Genomic DNA, 20,804 nt, shown 5'->3' with positions numbered 1-20,804 from the left:
AAATATTATGAAATTAGCGATATTGTCCTAGGCTGTGGAAGTTTTTCTACGGTATACTTAGCACGTCATAAAGTTTTTGGAACTAAAGTAAGTGAATTGAAAACTGAAATTATATTAACACATCAATATATATTTAAAAGTTAATAGTTTAAGTTAAGGTAAATTCGTAATTCATATAAGAATAAAATATATCAAAAATGCTTGCACCATTTTAGTTTAAATTCTATGATTGAGATTAAGGGCAACTTGTTATTTTGCATTTATAATGAACATAAATAAACTAGCACCTCAATAATTCGACTTTGTAGTTACCTAGTCCAAACTAAAATCTCTAGTATCGTCGCCAAACTAGAATTTTCCTATGGTAATAATTTGCCAAATGTTTAATCCGATTTTTTTTGTAACCCTAAAATCATGATTTGAGAGATGAAATCCTGGTTCCATTTGATGAGTTCTTAATATTTTATACGATTTGGGCAACATTCATAAGAAATTAATTTTACCACATTTTTTTCTTTATACCTTGGCCCTAAATTTATTTTTATTGAAATATATTGTCAATATGGAAATGCAAACAATTACGTAAATCACAAACGTTAAATCACAAAAATTAAAAATCAAGATGGCTGACAAAATAAACAGTGGTATAATCGGAGTTTATCCCTGCTTGGCGCAATTTTCAAAAATCGCCAACTCGCCGACAACGGTCTTGCACCGTGTTTTGCAAAATGTTCAAAAGCGAGGGAGCAATGTCCAATCATAGCGCATAATAAAGGCGAAAGATAATAGGTTTGCCAGTCTGGAGGTTGCCAGCTATGGCGCGTTAGCGTAATTTGGCAAAGAAGAGGTTAAACTCCGGTTCAACCTAAACGGTACTATGCATGGTCTATTGCAAGAAGAACTACGGTACTTTTCCATTATACCTGCGCAGGCGATAAAGTCACCAATAATGATGCAACCAACGCCAAATGGAAAATCTCCGCTTGTAACCTTTGGTGTGATTCGTTCCGGCGATTGTGTGCTGTCGCCAAAAAGTCTGCTTGGCGATATTTCCGCCGGTATAATGGAAAAGTACCAGAACTACTTCCCTTAATTGTTTGGGTACTATAATAAAGAAAATTCAAGGGGAATTATTTTATTATTATTGTTATTACTATTGAAATGGATAAATTTTAATTTTAGTAGCAAATGCTGTCACTCTCTAATGCCAGAGAGTCAGACTTAATAAGGATATACAGTGTCTCACAAAAGTGATGGGACACTTGTGCTTTACAAAAGGAAACTGTAATAAAATAAATAAATAAACATGTACAAAGATTTTTTAGGTGTGTTTCATATTTAAAGTTAGTAACAATTATTACATAACATACATTTTGTCAACATATTAAAATATTAATTTAATAAAAATGCAATTGTTTAGAACGGAGCAAAAAATGGCTCACATAAGTGATGGGACACTTACTTTTCCATCAAATATTTATCCAAAAATTTTACTTTTTAAAAGGTTTTAATATTTTGTTGGATTTCCTTTTACTTTTAAAACATGATTTAATCTTCTTGGGATGGATTCGACTCATTTTTTTTTGTGATTTCTGGAGTGATTTTACCCCATTCTTCTTGAAGCACTAATTTTAATTGTTGTTTTGAAGAAATGGTGTGTTTTCGAATTCTTGATTCCAATTCTTGCTAAATATTCTCTATGGGACTTAAGTCTGGAGATTGTGGTGGTGTTTTTATTATTTCAGGACAGTTATACAGCAGCCAGAGTCTAACGTTCAAAGCAGTGTGCTTGGGGTCATTGTCCTGGTAGAATTTAAAATCGTTATGAAGGTTCAATTTTCGTGCTGAAGATTTCAAATTTTGCTGTAAAATGCCAATATACTTGTACTGATCCATTATAATGTCAATAAAAACAAGATTACCAACTCCAGCGGACGACATACACCCCCATACCATAACTCCACCTCCAGCATGCTTTACTGTTGGCACCAAGTTCTGTTTGCGAAATTCTTCCCTGGGTTTCCTCCACACCAAGATTCTACCGTCAGAACCAAACATATTAAATTTACTCTCATCAGCAAATATAACTTTATTCCAGTAATCAGAATTCTTATTTATGTAGGATTTTACGAAAGCTAGTCTGAGTTTTCTATTCTTTTCACTTACGAAGAATTTTTTCCTGGCTACTCTACCTTGATATCCAGCAGATCGATTTACCCTTCTAATAGTCTCAGGGTTAACAATTATTCCATATAATGCTTGTAAATCAACAGCAACTTTAGGAGCACTCTTTCTTGGATTTTTTTTTTTTTTTTAATATTTCGAACGATAATTCGCTTTATTCCATTGGATAGCTTTGATGGTCGCACAGGTCTTCTTTTATCTTGAATAATATGATTTTTTTTATATCGTTTAATGATATTGAAAACTGTTGAATGACTCAAGTTAACTGTTTCTGCAGTTTTTCTAATAGATTTTCCACGTTCAATATGCAAATTAATAACTAATTTTTGAATTTCAGGCGAAGTTTCTTTTCTTTAGTATTCATGGCTGCACAGACCTAAAAAACACAAAAATTCCAAAACAAACTAGAGAGAAATACTGCAGACGATTTTATAAATTATTGCCAATTGCTTTTGAGTAAAAATAAAACCACCAAAAATATTCTTATTGCTTATTTCAGACGATTTTTGTTGCATATCTAATGGTGTCCCATCACTTATGTGAGCTATTTTTTGCTCCGTTCTAAACAATTGTGTTTTTATTAAATTAATATTTTTTATATTTTGACAAAATGTATGTTATGTAATAATTTTTACTAAATTTAATTATGAAACGCACCCACAAAAAATTTGTACATGTTTTTTAAATTTATTTTATTACAGTTTCCTTTTGTAAAGCAGAAGTGTCCCATCACTTTTGTGAGACACTGTATTAAAATGGAGGTAAACCCAGTCTGAAGCAACGTCATTTGGAAATTGGCATTGATTATGCTGCAGATGTTTAAATCATTAAATTTGCTTCATAAAAATTATCAGTACGAAAGAAAAGTGCATAAATTTTATTTTAGTCTTCAGTTATACAAATGAAATTATGTCAAATTTTAACCCTTTCTTGAGCCATTTGTTTTTCTTTGAAATTCCTCAATTTTTGTGTCTTATTATCAATTAAACAAAGCACTTAAGGAAATATATTGTATTTATCCAAATTGTATGTTTACATTTAAATTCTAAGTGCAGGATGAATTGTTCGCGCGGAACCATTTACTGTCATGAAAGTAATTCAATTTAATGATAATTTATTATATGGAAAGATGAGAAGCATGTAGCAATGTACAAGAGTACCTTACCTTTTGCAGACATGTAGCGGCTGCTTTTATCTTAGGCATCTGAGCTACATTTCTTATATTATATATAATTCTAAACCAACTTTGGCATATGATTTGCCACACTTCATCAGGAACCACAATTTTTTTTTTGTTTGGTAGTTAGCAGGACAGTGTTTCATGTAATTTGCGGAATTTCCATCTATTAGCAGACGATCTAAGGGTGGGTTTACACTCAACCAATTATGAGATTCCAGTAAGTCACGTATGCGCATAGAAAAGATTGCGCATATACAGAAAGAGCGGATGATAGGAAGTTCTTGTCTCGACAGGACAAGAATGTGTTACTGTACAGTTTAAGATATGTATGGTCTTACTGGATGAATTGTTGCCCGATTGACCCCGCTGAATGTAAACCCGATTTAATGTAATAAAGAACATTAGCTGGTCTAAAATTCTGCTACTTTTGTCATTTGCCACAATATAAACTATTTACGATGTAAAGGTAAATAAGAAGAAAAAAAGATACAGTATTAATATTCTTCAGATTTTCTTTCCATTTGGTATCTTTATTTTCTTTGATTGAAGCGGTCAATTCTCCCATGATATTGTTGTATGCAGTCACAGATTATAAGTAAAGTACTTATTGTTTAGTACCATCCTTTTTAATCTATTTTACTGACATCATAATCGCTGAGTTATGTGCAATAGGCAACAAAGTAACACCCACCCTTATTATATATCACCTTTTACTGTCGCAGTACCTTCGTACGTTCCTTCGTTAGGAACATTTATTCTCTTGTTTGTGGTTTGTGGAAATTACTCTTCCCAAAGATGCAATAACTAGGAAAATCTATGATAGTGAGATTTGCGCTTCCCACAAGTGTATTTCGTAAGAGGATATATGTGGGAAGTAAATTTCACAATGATCATGAAAGGGTTAAGGTAGTTTAAATAATTAATAATTGTGATAAAATTTCAGAATATTAGATTATGTCGTAAAGATTTAATAAAATTTTTGAACAATCGTATAGTAATTATAAATCGACGTATAAATTTTATTATAATTCGGAAAATGAAATTTTTCAAACTTTGAATTTTACTCATTTTTTTTTTCGTATTCCTCACTTTGTAGGTTGCTCTGAAAGTTATAGATAGAAATAATATAAAAGAAGATTATGTTTTAAATAATTTGCACAGAGAAGCCAAAATCTTAAGGAAACTGAATCATCCAAATATTGTGAATTTTTATGAAGAATTTTCGGTAAGTGTTTTAAAAATTTATATGAAAGGGATAGGAAATTTTCGAATAGCGTTATTAAATGTATTTCTGTAGTACAAATAAATAAAGGATAATTTAAGAAAGGAAAATAATTTTTTGCATTGTGTTATTGAAAATGTAGTCCCAAAATTTATCTAAATATTTTTGTCGTTCGCGGTAAACCACTTATTCTTAGTACAACGATCCTGAAAGAGTAAGGTGTACAAGTATACTTAGAAGTGCACGAAAGCAAGAAAAACAGGACAAAAAGTTAAGGGTATTGATCATTGAGATTATTTTTTAAAAAATACTTCTAAAATAATATTCAAAGAATAAATGTAGATTGTGAGTATCCTATAATATTGTAAATATAACACCCAAAATTTTGGAACATGCAATGTTGTTAAACGTGGGAAACAGTGCTGTAAAATGCCGAGTATCAATATTTTAAAATATTAGAAATTTTTAATATTTTACTACGTTTCGAAGTTGGAATTCAAAATTGTAAAATATTGTTCTACCTAACTTTCGAAAAATATTCACTACTGTATGCTAGGTTTAAGTTGAAGCTAAAATATAAGGATGTAATATAAAATATTTCTATTCTAAAATATCAAAGAATTTTTTTAATGTTTTCTTTACAACCGAGCTCTCTGAGTGTCCTGCCATAAGAATAGCGATGAGAAGTTTCTTTATAATTAAGTAGGTTCTCGTTTCTCTTGGCACAATAATGATGTAGAGTTGAGTTATCTCCTCTCCAATGATAGATAATATTGGCTGGATCGTGGCCGAAAAACTCCATTAGGAATCTATCTTCAGTTTTTATTTTCATTTTCTTGCCGATGATCATTCTTGTAATATCAGTTATCTAGGTTAGGCTGGGATCGGTGGCCCTCTACAGCCCACCCCACTTCGAATATCTTACTTAGAATAAAAAGAAATTATCCATAAATAAGCAGGTTTTTGATTCTATGAAGGATAAAATTTTAATAGTATAATTGTGTCATTTCTTTTTTCGGTGTCATTTCTTTTTTCGATGTTTCGATGCATATTTCTTTTAAAAAGGATTTGCGCATGTGTCGATAATGATCGATTTGTGATAAATCTCAATACCCGTGTTATCATTGGTTTTATCCAGTTATTTAAGATCAGGGAACACAGGCAGTATGCGAGAGGGGATTTCTTTTGTGACTCCGTCTATATTCATATATATGAATTATTTGGTCAAAATACCAATTGCTTAAGCAATGTGGTAATATTTAGTAAATCGATCATTGAACGCCTAATTAGTAAATATTTATTGAAAAACAACCACTAGTGTACAATCTTTGCGGATTAATCGGTAATACTTGATTAGAACAAAGTAGCAAAATCTTAAATATATTAAATATTTTCTGGTTATTTTTCAATCCAGTACAAATTGATGCCTTATTTTATTAATAGTTTATTGGACTTCATTTTTAGTGCATAAAAGGGGTGGAGAGTCTTGATTTATTCTTATTATTTTCATGTTAGATATTAATTGTATAATTATATTAACTGTTTTATTTTAATATTAGTTTTGCTAACTTTATTTTTAAAGAATAAACGCACTTTCAAGTCATGTTTGTGCTTTCTTCATCGTCTGTTGAATATTTAACTTATAAGCAAAATGAAAATTTATGAGTTTAATTTCATAAAACATCAAACAGATTTATATGTATAATATGCTAATGTAAATTACACAAAAATCGGTCTTATTACTTATTGTGAAATAATCAAATCATTGTAAGAACGTTTCAGATTATTTCATTGAACGCTTAATTCACAACTGCACTTAATTCAACTCTTTCCATAGATAATTAATGGAGTTTCAAAATATTACTAGCAATCCGCAGAAAAACGTTCACCGTGTCACTAAAAACTCCATTCAATCACAAGAGGAAAAATTAAATCAGATTTTATCGCCAAAGAGAAACTTAATCAAACGCCAATTACGTTTAACCGTACCAAAGAGCTAATCGCTATGACTCGCATCGTTAAAACAAAAAGGTCATTTATTCCATACTATATGCTTCACGATATAACTAGAAATTCTATGAAATAACAGATAAGTCAACATTAGTTATTTCTTGAAATAACTAAGAAATCTATAAAATAACTGAATTGTACACTTTAATAGTCACACATACGCATTTTAATTTTCCAAAGCAATAATATTTCATAGGCTGATTCCTTTTAATTTATATTTTTAAGTCTTATGAAATAAAAAGATGAGATTTTATTAAATACATTTCGAATTAATAATTTAAGTATCAGAAAAGTCAGTACTGTTGGCGATCAAAATGGTCGTCAAAGGCAACTGTATCTAGGTATTTTAGTAGATAAAAAGAAACAAAGACAGCGATAAAAATATAATTAAATGAAAAAATGTGTCTGAAATGCTTCAAGACCATAGTATATGCCGATTTTTAAACATGTAGAGATGAACTTGTTTGAAACCTTTCATTTCTTAACCTTTCATGAACCTTTCATTTCTTAAACAAATATTCTTATGTAATAAATTCTTATGAAGCTAATGAGAAATATATTAATATTAAAAATGTGTATTAGGGCGCAAAAATTCATTGACGTTTTGAGAATTACTGAAAAGAACGCAATATTAGTTCTTCATCAAATAGCAAAAGAAGATGAAGGAATAAATTTAATTATCTTGTTTACTTGCCTTTCAATATGGGTTATATTTTTATTCTTAAAAGGAAGTTTTCCTAATACTTTGAAATATTGAAGGGGAATAATGCGGAAATGCAATTTCTTTATAATATTAAAATTTCCAAACTCTTTATTTTAAATTCAAAGACATTTTATAATAAAAAGGGCTTTCAGTTTAATTTTGATAACAGAAAAAGCAAATCAGGTCTTCAATTTGAGATTATTTTCATTCGAAATTGTTTTTAAGGATTTTTCAATATCAACATGAATACATATTTATTTGAATTCACTAAGCAACATCGAAATCATCTTTTCTATTTAACTTAACGATAGAATAAAAGCGGAAATCAAGTACCATTATTTTCCCCAAGCTGCATATCAAACAAAAATGTTGAGTTCTTAATATTGTTTCTATCTGCATTTTACCCATGTATCTAACAGATACTAAAGGGATGCGAGTCTATGACCTCCGAACATGACGTCATTTGGTGAGAAAAACGAATGTTCCAGAAACTACAGGAATTTTGGCGTTATTTCGATTAGGAGCAACGATGCAATATTCCTCTAGAATTATCTTTGGCATATGTTGGAAACTATAAAAAGACAGAAGACATCAGTAGTAGAATGTTGAAATTGTAACACAAACAAAGCGGAATCAACAGCGAATAAAAACTCTAAAAACACTATCCGTCACTGTGACTGAAAGTGTGTCAATTTTTTTAATATGTCTAAAAAAAGAAGGTAGTGTGCGGTATGCTACCAATAATGATTGATCTAAAATTATGATCTTTCAAATAAAATAGAAATTGGTGAAATGAGTACTGAAATTGGACTGGACGAATCTGTCGTGGGTTTCCTGTCAATGAGAATATATTGCGATATAAAGCTTTTGAAAGATTTTTTTTTTTTTCAAAAATGGCTTTTCGTAGGAGAGAAGCGACATATGATGACTATCTATAGATCAAGATATTTCATATTAAATTAAATTTTTTGAATTCGGTAATGTGGATGCCGTTTTTTACAAAATCCTATACAAAACTAGATGTTGGAATAGGACATGTAATCATTGATAACATATCCAGAATCCATAAATTTTCATACACAATAGACATTATTAGAATAGAAGTAGTGGCTATGGTTAAAACACTAAGTCTTTTTATTCAATTCCTACTATTAGTTCACACTTTTCCTATATATATATATATATATAATAATATATATTGTTCAAATTTTCAATCGTTGATAACATACTTTATCTAAAATAATTGTACTTACTTTTGTTTCTGTAAAAACTGAATTCAGTTGGTTGGGACCTAAAACGAAAAACTTAATTTATTTCCAAATAATTTCCAATTATTGTCATGCACTATTTTCTTGCCTAAAGATTTTTTTAATTGCTTCTTAAAAAAAAACTGTATAGAAAGCTCATTACATTTCTTTTCTTTCTATATTATAAAATGTTAAAATTTAGTTCGATTATTAATAAAACTTATCACATCGTAGTGCGGAATACTTAAATTTTTTTAGTAAATATCAGAAACTATGAAGAGATGTGTAATTGAATGAATATTCAAAATGAATTAACCCACCAATGAAAATAATTTCAAGAGTATAAAAAAATTGACCCATTTTATAGGTCTGGCAAATAACGAAAATAATTTCTAAAATCGTTTTAAAGAGTCTTCTTAAATCTAAATGAGGAAATCTTATTAAGGATTAAAACCAAATTGATATATTGCTTTTGAAAATTCGTTTATCTAATAATCGGCATTTTCTTCTCAATTTATTATATTCTAATAAATATTATTGATTTTGTTATTAATAAATTGTTATTATATTGAAAAACATTTAGATTTTTTTTTTAAGTTTTAGGAAATAAAAATAGAATGTGTTTATTCTTAACAATAAAATAATAATAGTTAGGTTTATATATAATTTTGATTTGCCTTAGTATTCAAATTTGCGAGAATATGATAAAATATGTATTTAAAAATGAATTAATCTACTAAAGATATTTCTGAACTAATTTACAAACTATAATTATGCAAATATCAGAAACCGATTTTCATTTCATTCGGAATTCTTTTGCTTACGAATGAATGAATTAATCTATAAATAATAAAAAAGCATCAAAATAAAATGCAAACGATAAAATAAATTAGTAAACAATTTATTTTTAAACATTAAATAGTCTTATATGGATTCCTTATAAAAATCTCTTTTTTAGAATTTTGATGAGATTATCATCTATATCTCTGTCAAACACTGAATTTGAAATCAGCCAAATAAATTTAATTCTTTTGCTGTTTCAGCACAATGAACTGTATTGTATTGCTATGGAGCATATCAATGGGCCTGATCTTTCGCACTACTTGAAGAAGCAAGCTTACCGTAGAGTTTCCGAGAAAACTGCAAAAGTCCTCTTTTATCAGATGGTATCTGCTGTTCATCACATGCATCAAACAAACATTCTACACAGGTAAAACCATTTTGATGAAACTGAGTTTACGTTTTCTTCTAGGAATCAAAAAATTCAAACACACATCAAAAATGTTAAAAATGAAATGATAATTGATGTATTTAGCATTCAACACATGTATCTATCTTTCTTCTCATATAAAAACCATTAAGGGAAAGTTGACGCTTGTAAAGTGGTAGTAAAGACTCCATATTTCATGCTTTTACCATTAACCATATATGCAACAAAATTTCCTTATAGTTATGTGTACCGATGTTTTTTGCTATTTGATTGTAATTGTCGTTCATCAAAAACATCAAGCAAACATTCTATATAGATGACACTATCTAAATGGATTTGAATTTGTAATCAAGGAGCTTAGCATTGTTACTGAGTTATTGTATTGTCAACAGATTATGAATTATGCTTAAAGTTTCCTATCTCTAGCTCATGGGGAAGTTAATTTAAAATTAGTTGCTAAACTTACACCGAATAGACAAATAAACAAGCGAGTTAATAAAATTGTATTAAAAATGCCCTTAAATTCCTTAAACCAAAAATGTCTATTTACACAAATAGACAGTTAAGGAAGCGATTTAATACAAAATTTTAAAATCAATAAAAAAAAAAAAAATCAAGCATTTCTATGATTTGTTATAGCGCCATCTGCCGGTAAGGATTGCAAAATATGTACAAAATCGACACACAAAAAAGTGTGTTAATATTACGTTCCATCTAATTTGAAACATGTTTAAAGTTTAAAGTTTCATTGAAAAGTAAACTTAAAATTGGTACCAGCCATATGAACAAATAAACGAGTTAATAAATATATGTTAAAAATGCTTTTACATTCCTTAAATCAAAATCGTTGATTCTTTTTTCATTTTGGATCATATTTTTCAGTGGCAGAATTTACTTTTCTGAAATACGAATAATTCATGATATATAAATGAATTTAACTCTCCACAAAAGATTTATGCATTTATGCATTCACTTAACTAAGCATCAAAGAACTAAAAAAACGGGCATTAGGTTTCATTAATATTAAAGCGATTCAAAATTCTATTTTATTTATTTTGCGGTGAACTGCAATTCTCAATGAAATAGAATACTCTATGTTTTAAACCATTGATATCATTTGTAGTTTGTTACTCCTAAATTCTGAGTAATTATTAAAAAAATCTTATTGAAGTTAGAATTAAAAGTTAAATTAAAATTATTGTGGTTAGAATTAAAAGTTAAATTAAAATTATTGTGGTTAGAATTAAAAGTTAAATTAAAGTTATTGTGGTTAGAATTAAAAATACTCTTTTTTCAAAATTAATGAATTAATGAACAGGGGGAAAAGCGGGAGTAAAAACATATTTTAAAAGTAGTTTATTGATAGTATATGGAAACATTTGTTTTCTTAACACATAACACAATTTCTTTCAGTATATATATATAAATAAATGGCATATTTATACTGACGAATCTGGATAAATTAGAGAAAAGATTATTGATTTTTCTACTGATGTAGTTCTGAAAAAAAAAGTAATCTTAATACTTAATATCGTTATAGATTTCTGCTAAATAAAAGTAATTAGACATTTAACTTTCATAGACAGACAGTTTACATTTCATTAATGCATTTTAAAATTATTTAAAAACAAAATATTTGTTCCGCTAATGTGTTTATTTAACTAATTTGATATGAGCAGCTAGAAAAATTCTTTTATTTTAAAAGAATTATAATTTTTCTTTATAAATGAATTAAAATTATAACTCAAACTGGCATATTTCTTAAGATGTTAATATACTTGGCGTTCTTTAAACAGCAAATTTTAATGAAAATAAAATGTTTGAATCGTAATTTTTTTTCAATTATGAAAAGTTTTGTTAAAGATTCTTTTAGTATAAAATTAGATTGATAATTTGATTATATTTATCTAATATTCCTGACTTCACCAATAACTATTCTTTTATTATTGCATATGCATTATACTCCACTTTAAAACTCTGCAAAATTAAAAGAAAATATTTTTAAACAAAACACAATGGAGATGGCTAATCATAAAATTTAATCCGTCTTTTGAAATAATATTGTTATTTAAAATATTATTATTAAAAACAGACACCAAAAAATACTTTTGGTACTTCCCCCATTCAGATTAAAGCTGTGCACATAGTTTAGAAAGTTTATTTCAATTTTTAAAAATACTTTCCTCCAATTTTTTTTTTACTTTAGAGATTTAAAGCAAGAAAATATTCTTTTGGAGTATGGAAAAGTCATAAAGATAGTAGGTAAGTTTTCAAACCTTATAAGTATGTAAGTTTTATTGACATTAATATATTCTATGAATTTTTTAAACTCTCAGTTTAAAATTTTAAGGTTTAAAAAGGAAGGCACGGTAAATACCCTACTTCAAATTTTGAAGGAGAGGGAAAAACTAATTTCAGTGGAGCTTTAGCATTTGTGTTTCCCCGATTAGTGACACTTCTATTCTTTGGCACAGCCTTGATGGCACTTGCTATCTTCTCTAGACCACATATGACTGACTACAAATGTCCAATTGGCATATATCGATGCGAATTTAACTATTTAGTGGCTGGCTACTGGGCAGTTTCAAAATCTTTTCCATTTTAAGTACATTTATTTTTCTTGGAACTACATTTTCATGCTTGATTTTTTTTTCAATAAGTTTTGCTTGCTACTTATTGCATTTTACATTTCAATTCTTCAATTGTAATTTTCCATTCACTTATATACTGAATTATTCAAAAATAAAGATAAAATTTAAAATATTTACTTCTAATGGGCAACAATACATAGAACCACATACTATAAATCTTAGGAAAAGAAAAGTTTAAAATTTTATTCTGTATATTCAGCATGTGTCTTAGAATCGTTAGTCTTCAGACCCTGTTTAATCATATCAATGCTGTAACAATTCTATTTTGAAGATATTGAAGATTAGCAGGCTTAGATCTGAATGATCTCAGCTTTAACCACTTAACTGTTTTGCCCGAATGCCATACGTGCATCGTTTATCGAATTTTGATAGTTATAAGCAAAAAATAAATCATTCATAACGATTATAATTCAATATTAAAATTACTTCGAATATATAGATAAGTCAAGTATTCAATGGATTTCCATTTGAATCACAATAAGAAAATATTCTGAAAATAGATGGTGTTATCTTATTATATAGTAAAGAAAATAAAACAGTTAAAGGGTAAGCACATGAGAAATTCAAAGCTCTCTAATTTTGGGTTTTCTATGGTTACTTTTGAAAGTAGTTGGGATACGTTAAATATTTATATCTGAAGAAGAGGACGAGTAGTGGGTTTCCCCTTTACATATGCAATCATCTTCTATGAATTTCTTCTATAAACTTTTTATGATGAGGTGGTTTTACATTGAACTTACAACTAAATGCATGAAGCAATGCAAGAATGAATTCACTCTTTGCATACAGAAGCACATTAAAAAAAAACCTTTTGGACATTATAGTAGAAGAGTGTTTTCAATGGAACGAAGTCTTTTTTGGAGGTATCGTCATTTACGAATAAACAAGCAACATCTCACCGGAATTTACAGGATTACCCAATTCCAAAAACATAAAATTGGAACTTTCATCTGTTCAGTGTCGCGTTCTTTCGTTGCGTTATCGTTCATCCTAGATAAATATTTTTAATTTAATATTTTCTTTTGAATAATTTTTAATTATTCCTAATTAAAATTAAATGTTAATTAAAGGAATAAACTGCGTCGCTAACCTTTCTTAATGAACTCTCGAACCAATGCGCCAAGGCAGTGATCATTACAGGAAAAGAAATGGACATTTCTGACTCTCTATTCTAAAAGGGATATTATGGGCGGATGGAATAATATTTTGGTTAAATGATGACTCATAATCGAAGATTCAGATTTAAGGATGCAATGATCAGGTGAATTTAAAATTTTTAATTCAAAATAAATGTTTAATTCACTTTTAAACTGGGTGTATATACATTAAAAGAACAAGTGTAAAACCATTAAAATAAGCGGATTTAATATCTGTCGCAATTTGATATTGAATAAACTTTTATTGAAGTATTTAGGAATGTTATATACAAGAATTTTAAATGAGAATAAACACAGTTTATAGTTTCAATGAACCAACTGGGTACCAAAGACAGCTAGTAGATTCATAATTTTGAATAAGAAATCAATTATTTCTATCAATTCTAATCTCTGCACTTATTACTATCAATTCTATATCCTACTTAAATCTGAACTGACATGAATTAGAAATTCAGAAATAAAGAATATATTAAAATGATCTTTATTGATACCATACCATCTCCTCAAAGATATTAAAATTTTAATTAGATTGAATAACGTTAACTGGCCAATAATTTTTTGAAAAATTAACTTATAATTACTTACCACAAGATTTCAAATCATTGACAAATAATTTATTAACCTGTTTCGTTATTGTTTAGCAATTTCAAAAACGAAGTGATAATATATACTATAATTTGTTTAATGATAATAATGCATTTGTTTTTCACTTGTGAAATAGATTTCGGTCTGAGCAATACATACCAACCGAAAGTTCAATTACGAACTCACTGTGGATCCTTAGTATACGCAGCTCCAGAATTGTTCCAGCATCATTCTGTTTATGGTGCAGGTGTGGATTTATGGAGTCTGTAAGTACCTTAATGACATTCGAGATTTTTTTCTAAATAGTATTTAACCAAAAGGCAGTAAAAGTTTTAAGGTCCCTTCCACTGACATAATTCTAACATCTCAACTGATATACACATCTCTACTAATGATGATGTGCTGGCGCTCACCATTGTGCCAGCACATCATCATTTGACTTAGAATTACATAGTTCAGGACATATAAACTTTGTTCGGTAGGAATGTACATGCCTGTAACGACTTTTTTGAATTTTAATTAGATGCTTAATCAATTAAAAATTAAGTTCAATTTTGGCTTTTTATCATCATAATTTCAGTAAATATGACCATACAAAAGAAATTTTGACATCTTTATAAAGTTAAAAAAATGTCAAACAATATTTTTTATGTTAAAAAAACATATTTCTTTATGCCTGCACTCTTCAATGAAAAAAATTATTGTTAATTTAAAGAAAACTTTACTATTTAAAAACAAGTAAGAAAAAGATGCGTATCCATTTTATGTAAATAATAGGTACAAGAAATATTATTGTGCATTCATTTTCAATTTTGAAAAATTCTTTTACATCAGCGTCCGCGTCCTGTAACTCAATATTATCTAATCGATATTTTCCCCACTGGCACAGAATTACAACCATTTTTTTTTTTTTCAAAAAACATCTCTCGCTCAAAGTTATTGACACTAACTTTTATTTTTAACAGGACTAGAGTACTATTTTTATGTCCCTAGTTCTATTTTTATACGCTGCCAGCATTTTTATTTATGTTCCTGTCGCTCGAGGGTTCAGTTTATATCGAAACTTGTCTGATGAAAATACTTGGAAGTTTAATTCATTTAAAAGAAAATCCCATGCTTCTTTGTTCAGTAACGAAAAACTAACATAAAATAAATATTGGATGAATGTTTATTCAATACTTCAGTGCATCGTTGGGGAACAATTTTTTTCGAAGCTATTTGACTCTTGACATCAAAATTTGCAGCATGATAATGTTGATAATTTCGCATTCTATTTGTTAATTACAGCTTGAATAATGTGACATGGATTATTAAAAAACTCGTTCAAACAATCTGCAAGGAAAATTGTTTGATTTTCAATTACCTTCTTTTGTAAGCTGTTCTAACTTTTTTAGACGGTATTTACTGGACTTTTCACCCTTTATTTATACTTATAATCAAAAATATTTGAATTTTTCTGATGACTTTACTCAATAATTTTGGTGCATATTATCTTTTCACAAAACTCATTTTTATACTACTTTATCATGAAACATAATAATCATGATGATATTTTAATTATTACTAATTTAATATTCATCACATATTTTTAAAAAATTTGATTTCAATATAGTTTCATTTTAATTTAAGTACGTTTTTCAACAATCCATATCATTTTTTTAGTAACTGAATCTTAATTCAAACGCGTTGTCACGATATTAAATACACTTTTGCACGCATGTCAGATTTGCTATATGAATAAAATAAATTTTAATCCATAATAAAGGCAATCGAAACTGACCAAAAAGATTTCGATTCTTTAATGTTATACAGTAGAATTTGGAATCACCTTAAAGTTTTCTTTATTTTAAACTTTCTGTTTTCCCTACTTTATAGTTATAAAAAAAATCGGGATTGTAATCATGAAAAATTTGCATCCAAGATTTTGATGAATTTCTAAATTTTAGATTTCTCTAAATCCCCTTTCCCCAAAACTTCATTCTAGTAATGAAGGATTAACACGTGTATTTCTTAGGTATACAGACGATTAGGTCTCAGAGGAGAAACGATAAATTTTCGCTACTGGTAAAGGTAAACAAACCGGAATGCTATTTATTACGTTGCCATAAATGATGTGTCTAAAAGTAGAATTAACAAATGCTATAGTTTTAAACTCGATTGCTGTTAATTTAATGTTTAAGGCTCTACTTTTCCTTTTTTTTGCCACCATTTCAGTGTTAAGTATAATATAAATATTTACTACGATGCAATAATAATTTTCATCAAATATTCGAAAAAATAACGGAAAAATAAAGCTTAAATGTCATGGATTCGATGATTTGCTATCTACCAAACACAAAGCGAATAAAATGTTTTTATATAATACAGAGGATATAAAAGCTAACGTAATGGCACAAAAATCACGTCTATTACTTATTGTAGAATGGCAACAGTCGAATATAAAGAAATCATAACATGAATTTCCAACTACTTCATTCTTTGAATATTTATGTAAGTACATTGAATCCACAGCTGCACTCACCTAAGTAATAGAGCAAGTTTGTAGATAATTAGTGATGATTGTTTTTTATGTTAAACCAAAGCTTTATGGAAATAGTAGAGTAAAACTGACTACTTAACCATAAAACTGCTTATTCGTACCCAATGTTGGCGAAATTCGCACATGACTAAGAATGGAATAAACGAATTAAATTTGGCATTTGTTTCATCACCACAATAGCAGGTATACATCAAAATTTAAGAAATATATTAATGAGAAAAGACGTGATATGAACATGCTTCAAATTTCTTTTATATGCTACAGACCTAAACGCAACTCTCACCGTATTATATAAATATACAAGAAGACCGGCATTTAATAGATTAATAAGACTGAATTGATTTTATATATTAAAGATGTTATATGAAAATATAGGATTACAATTTTGAAATCTTGAGGTCTGAGCAATAACTTTTAATTAAAGTAACAAATTTTTATCATTTTGAAGCTTTAAAAAATTTCTCCGAATTGTTTAGAAAAGCTTGTGAAAACCTTTCGCAAAACATAAAAATTTCAGAATAACAACTGTATTTCTATTTATATGTTTGTTTTCCCTTTTAACAAGCATTTCGATAAAAGGAAGATAACAATATTATTTTGCTTTAAAGTGTAATTATAATTATACATGATACATTTTCCTTTATCAAAATTATATATATATATATATATATATATATATATATATATATATATATATATATATATATATATATATATATATATATATATATATATATATATATATACCAAACAGTTCTTTTTTCGATATTAAAATTAATCCCCAAATTCAATAAGAATAAAAATAAATCATGATTAGAAATTTCACTTCTACATCAATTCTAAAAATTTTCAATAAACGAAAAATATGCTGAAGGTCAAAATAAATAAGATATAGATTCTTGTTAGTATCAAGTTATAAAATTGAGCATGTACTAAATTTAATTAGTTTAAAGACAAATATGACTTGAAAGCATGTTATTTTGAACGTATCAAATTGTATTTTTTAGATCGAATCTTCTCAATACCTTAGCAACATATAACACTTTTTTACTTTATCGCCTATGAAATATGATAAAGAAAAGCACATATTTTTCGTAGCGCTTGTTCATCAATTGTATGTAAATGATACAAAAGTACTGTTTTTCTTTAATTAGATTAAGAAGCCATATCTCTCATTTGTGAAAAAAATATGAATAATATTATAATTACTTTTAGTTGATAATTAAAATTGAATATATGTATAAAAAGTTAAAAGAAAATGAAATCTAAGAATCGCAAATTTCAAGTTATCATGTGAGAACATTATTGTTTTTAAGTCATTAATTGTCTTAATTAATTTAAATCATTAACCAGTTTAAACCGGTTTCAAACAATCACGAGATTTCTCGATCGGTCTCTATTTCTATCTCTCTCTCTCTCTCTCTCTCTCTCTTTATATATATATATATATATATATATATATATATATATATATATATATATATATATATATATAAGTTTTGGAGCTCGACCAATTTAGTGATGGGGAAAAAAAAACATATTTTTCTAAATATCGACGCATGCATAATCTGATAGTTTCGTGATTGTTTCAAACCGGTTTAAACTGGTTAATGACTTAAATTAATTAAGAGAATGAATTATTTGAAAAGCAAGTTGTAAATTTATTTGGCGATAAATCGCCAAATGTAACAATCTTCTGCATTATTTTCTAATAACCCTAAAAGCGAAAAATTGATGCCTCAAAAGCGACAAATTGTCAATTTGTTGCCTACTCATTTTGAGGTTTCAAAAACCTTAAACTAAAACAAGATCATGTTTTCACATGATAAAAAAAACTGAGCATGTGGTTTTCATGGCCTTGTCTAGTTGTTATGCGAAGCTGCCGGGATAACACCTTTATTTGAAAGTATGCGGATAAAGATTAAAGAGTACCGCGCCCGCTGGTTTAAAATTAAAATTTTCACTATTCAATTTTTTTTTTAAGTCTTTAGTATTTAATAAAAATTATAAAAAAATCTCTTTAAGATTTAGAAATCATCTAAGAATTGCCGAACAATGAATCTTTTTTTTTTTGCTTTTTATATAGTTTTGATATTTACATTCCAATTCCAATTTATTTGTAAAATATACGGATAAAATAGAATTACAGATACAGATAGAATTAAAATATACAGATAGAACAGAAACCCAAGAAGAAGAATACATTTCATAGTTTTATTACAACAATAAAAAAAAACTATATAAGGGGAATTCACGATTCCTGTTAAATGATTGAGTTAAATAATAAAGAAGAAGAACTTTTTAAAATTTTATAAACTGAAAATATTTTGAAACAAAAATGCAAGTTTTCTTAGCACAAGGTATGCTTAAAAATTTTGATGACTGTTAACAACATTTTACAAATTATTCTTCCCAGGGGAGTCATCCTTTATGCTATGGTTGTAGGAAGTATGCCATTTGAAGTTTCAAAAGACGTCAAGAGCTCAATTTCCCAGAGTAACAAGGAGCGATTTCTTATAAGAATTTCGAAAGGCTTAACAGAAGAAAACTGGGAGAACATGGGCCATCTTAGTTATGGTAAGTTATTTTGTCATTTTTCTCAATAACAAAAGCGACAAAAATTCGCAGACGGAAGTAGATCCAGTAAGAAATGCAAAAAAATTTCATAACTTTAAACTAATGATTATAATGTATACTTTTGAACATTTTATTTTTTAAATATATTTATATATTCGCTAAACTAAAGGTATTTTGTCACGTGGTGATAAATCAAAATAAATAAAATTATTAACTGTCTATATATGTTAAATAATTGGCAAAAGAACCGGTTTTCTAATCCCAGTTTTTATATTATAAATAAGGATATCTGCATATATTATCATTGTTGGTCTATTCTTACCGCCTACAATATTCGACAGAAGTTGCAAACACTTTATTACGTATTCTTTATAGAGGAAAAAATTTTGATATAATCGTCTTGTCGAAAGCACTATACTTATTCTGCTAGGTTTTATATTATATTTAAATTTCTTTCCCCAACAAAATTCTCCAGCCCATTTTCAAAACAATTGAATGAAAAAACGTTTATAGAACTTCAAATCTCAATAACTCTATAATTTTCCCTAATTTATTTGACAGTTAATTTCTTCACTTTTCCAGCATAGATATTCGATTTTAGGATTACTTTAGGATTTAGGATAAAATTATATATTATTTTTCTTCTAATTCACCTAGCAGTTCATCAATTTTTCATAAGACAAAATTAACATTTAAGTAAAAGATGAACAGTAGATTGCTAAAAGCTGTAATTTGAATTTAAATAAGCAAACTCTAGTAAATTCAAAAATGGCTCTTCATTTTCGACTAACAGTAAAACGAAATTTTTGGTTGAATGAGGGGGGTCATTTCTAAACACAACTGTCTATGCAACACCGCTCACACATAAACATTTGCTGTTGGGAGAACCCGCACCCCGATGTATAGTATGTCAGTTCCCTATGACGGTACTTCATATCTTAATAAAATGTCAATAATGTAACAATGAACGCATTCTGTACATTCACTCTCCCCAGATCAAATTAAAAGGCATTCTTCATAAAATTCTCCATACCTATCTATTTACCTTTTTAAAAATGATAGTCTTTTACTTTTTGATTTGATTCTTAAATAACTTTCAGATTGTGTTTTACCGTGCTATTATTTTTATTAGATTTTACAGATTGACAGGTACAGGAAAATGATGCAATTTAGAAACAAACTTTTAAACTTCAAAATAAAATTACTCTCACCATATGTTTGGCGCAGTTTAATCAAAAATGGTTCTTGCGCCAATAAACTCCATCAAACCAAACCAACCCCTTTGCGACATGGTTTTGGTCTTGGTCTACCCCACGACGACTTCTGAAGGGAAGTAAGACCCTTTGCGACATAATTAAATCAGTTGTTCTCCGGTTTATGCATTTCCTGAAAGAACAAAATTTCTGCTTAGGTGTCCGAGTTCCGAGAAAAGAGACAGACGATTTTATGCAAGTGAGTTTTACGGCTCGATGGTCACAAAAAATTTCCCATAAATTCTAAAATTTCCTGAAATAAACTTTTCACTTAAAAACACAAAAA

At 28.1% G+C, this 20,804-nt stretch overlaps 1 protein-coding gene across 1 annotated transcript in view; it reads left to right on the top strand.

Annotated features, from left to right (window-relative positions):
- Window positions 1–20,804, top strand: part of LOC129980659 (probable serine/threonine-protein kinase MARK-C) — a 40,409-nt gene that overhangs the window by 1,993 nt on the left and 17,612 nt on the right. The window contains exons 2-3 of the mRNA XM_056091039.1: window positions 14,286–14,415; window positions 19,105–19,265. Of these exons, the coding sequence (XP_055947014.1) occupies window positions 14,286–14,415; window positions 19,105–19,265 (291 nt within the window). The remainder of the gene's footprint in view (window positions 1–14,285; window positions 14,416–19,104; window positions 19,266–20,804) is intronic.

Source organism: Argiope bruennichi, chromosome 8, assembly GCF_947563725.1.
Source record: "Argiope bruennichi chromosome 8, qqArgBrue1.1, whole genome shotgun sequence".
NCBI classification, from domain to species: Eukaryota; Metazoa; Arthropoda; class Arachnida; order Araneae; family Araneidae; genus Argiope; species Argiope bruennichi.
Note: the sequence above shows the minus strand (reverse complement) of the source record. Positions and strands in the feature narration are given on the sequence as shown.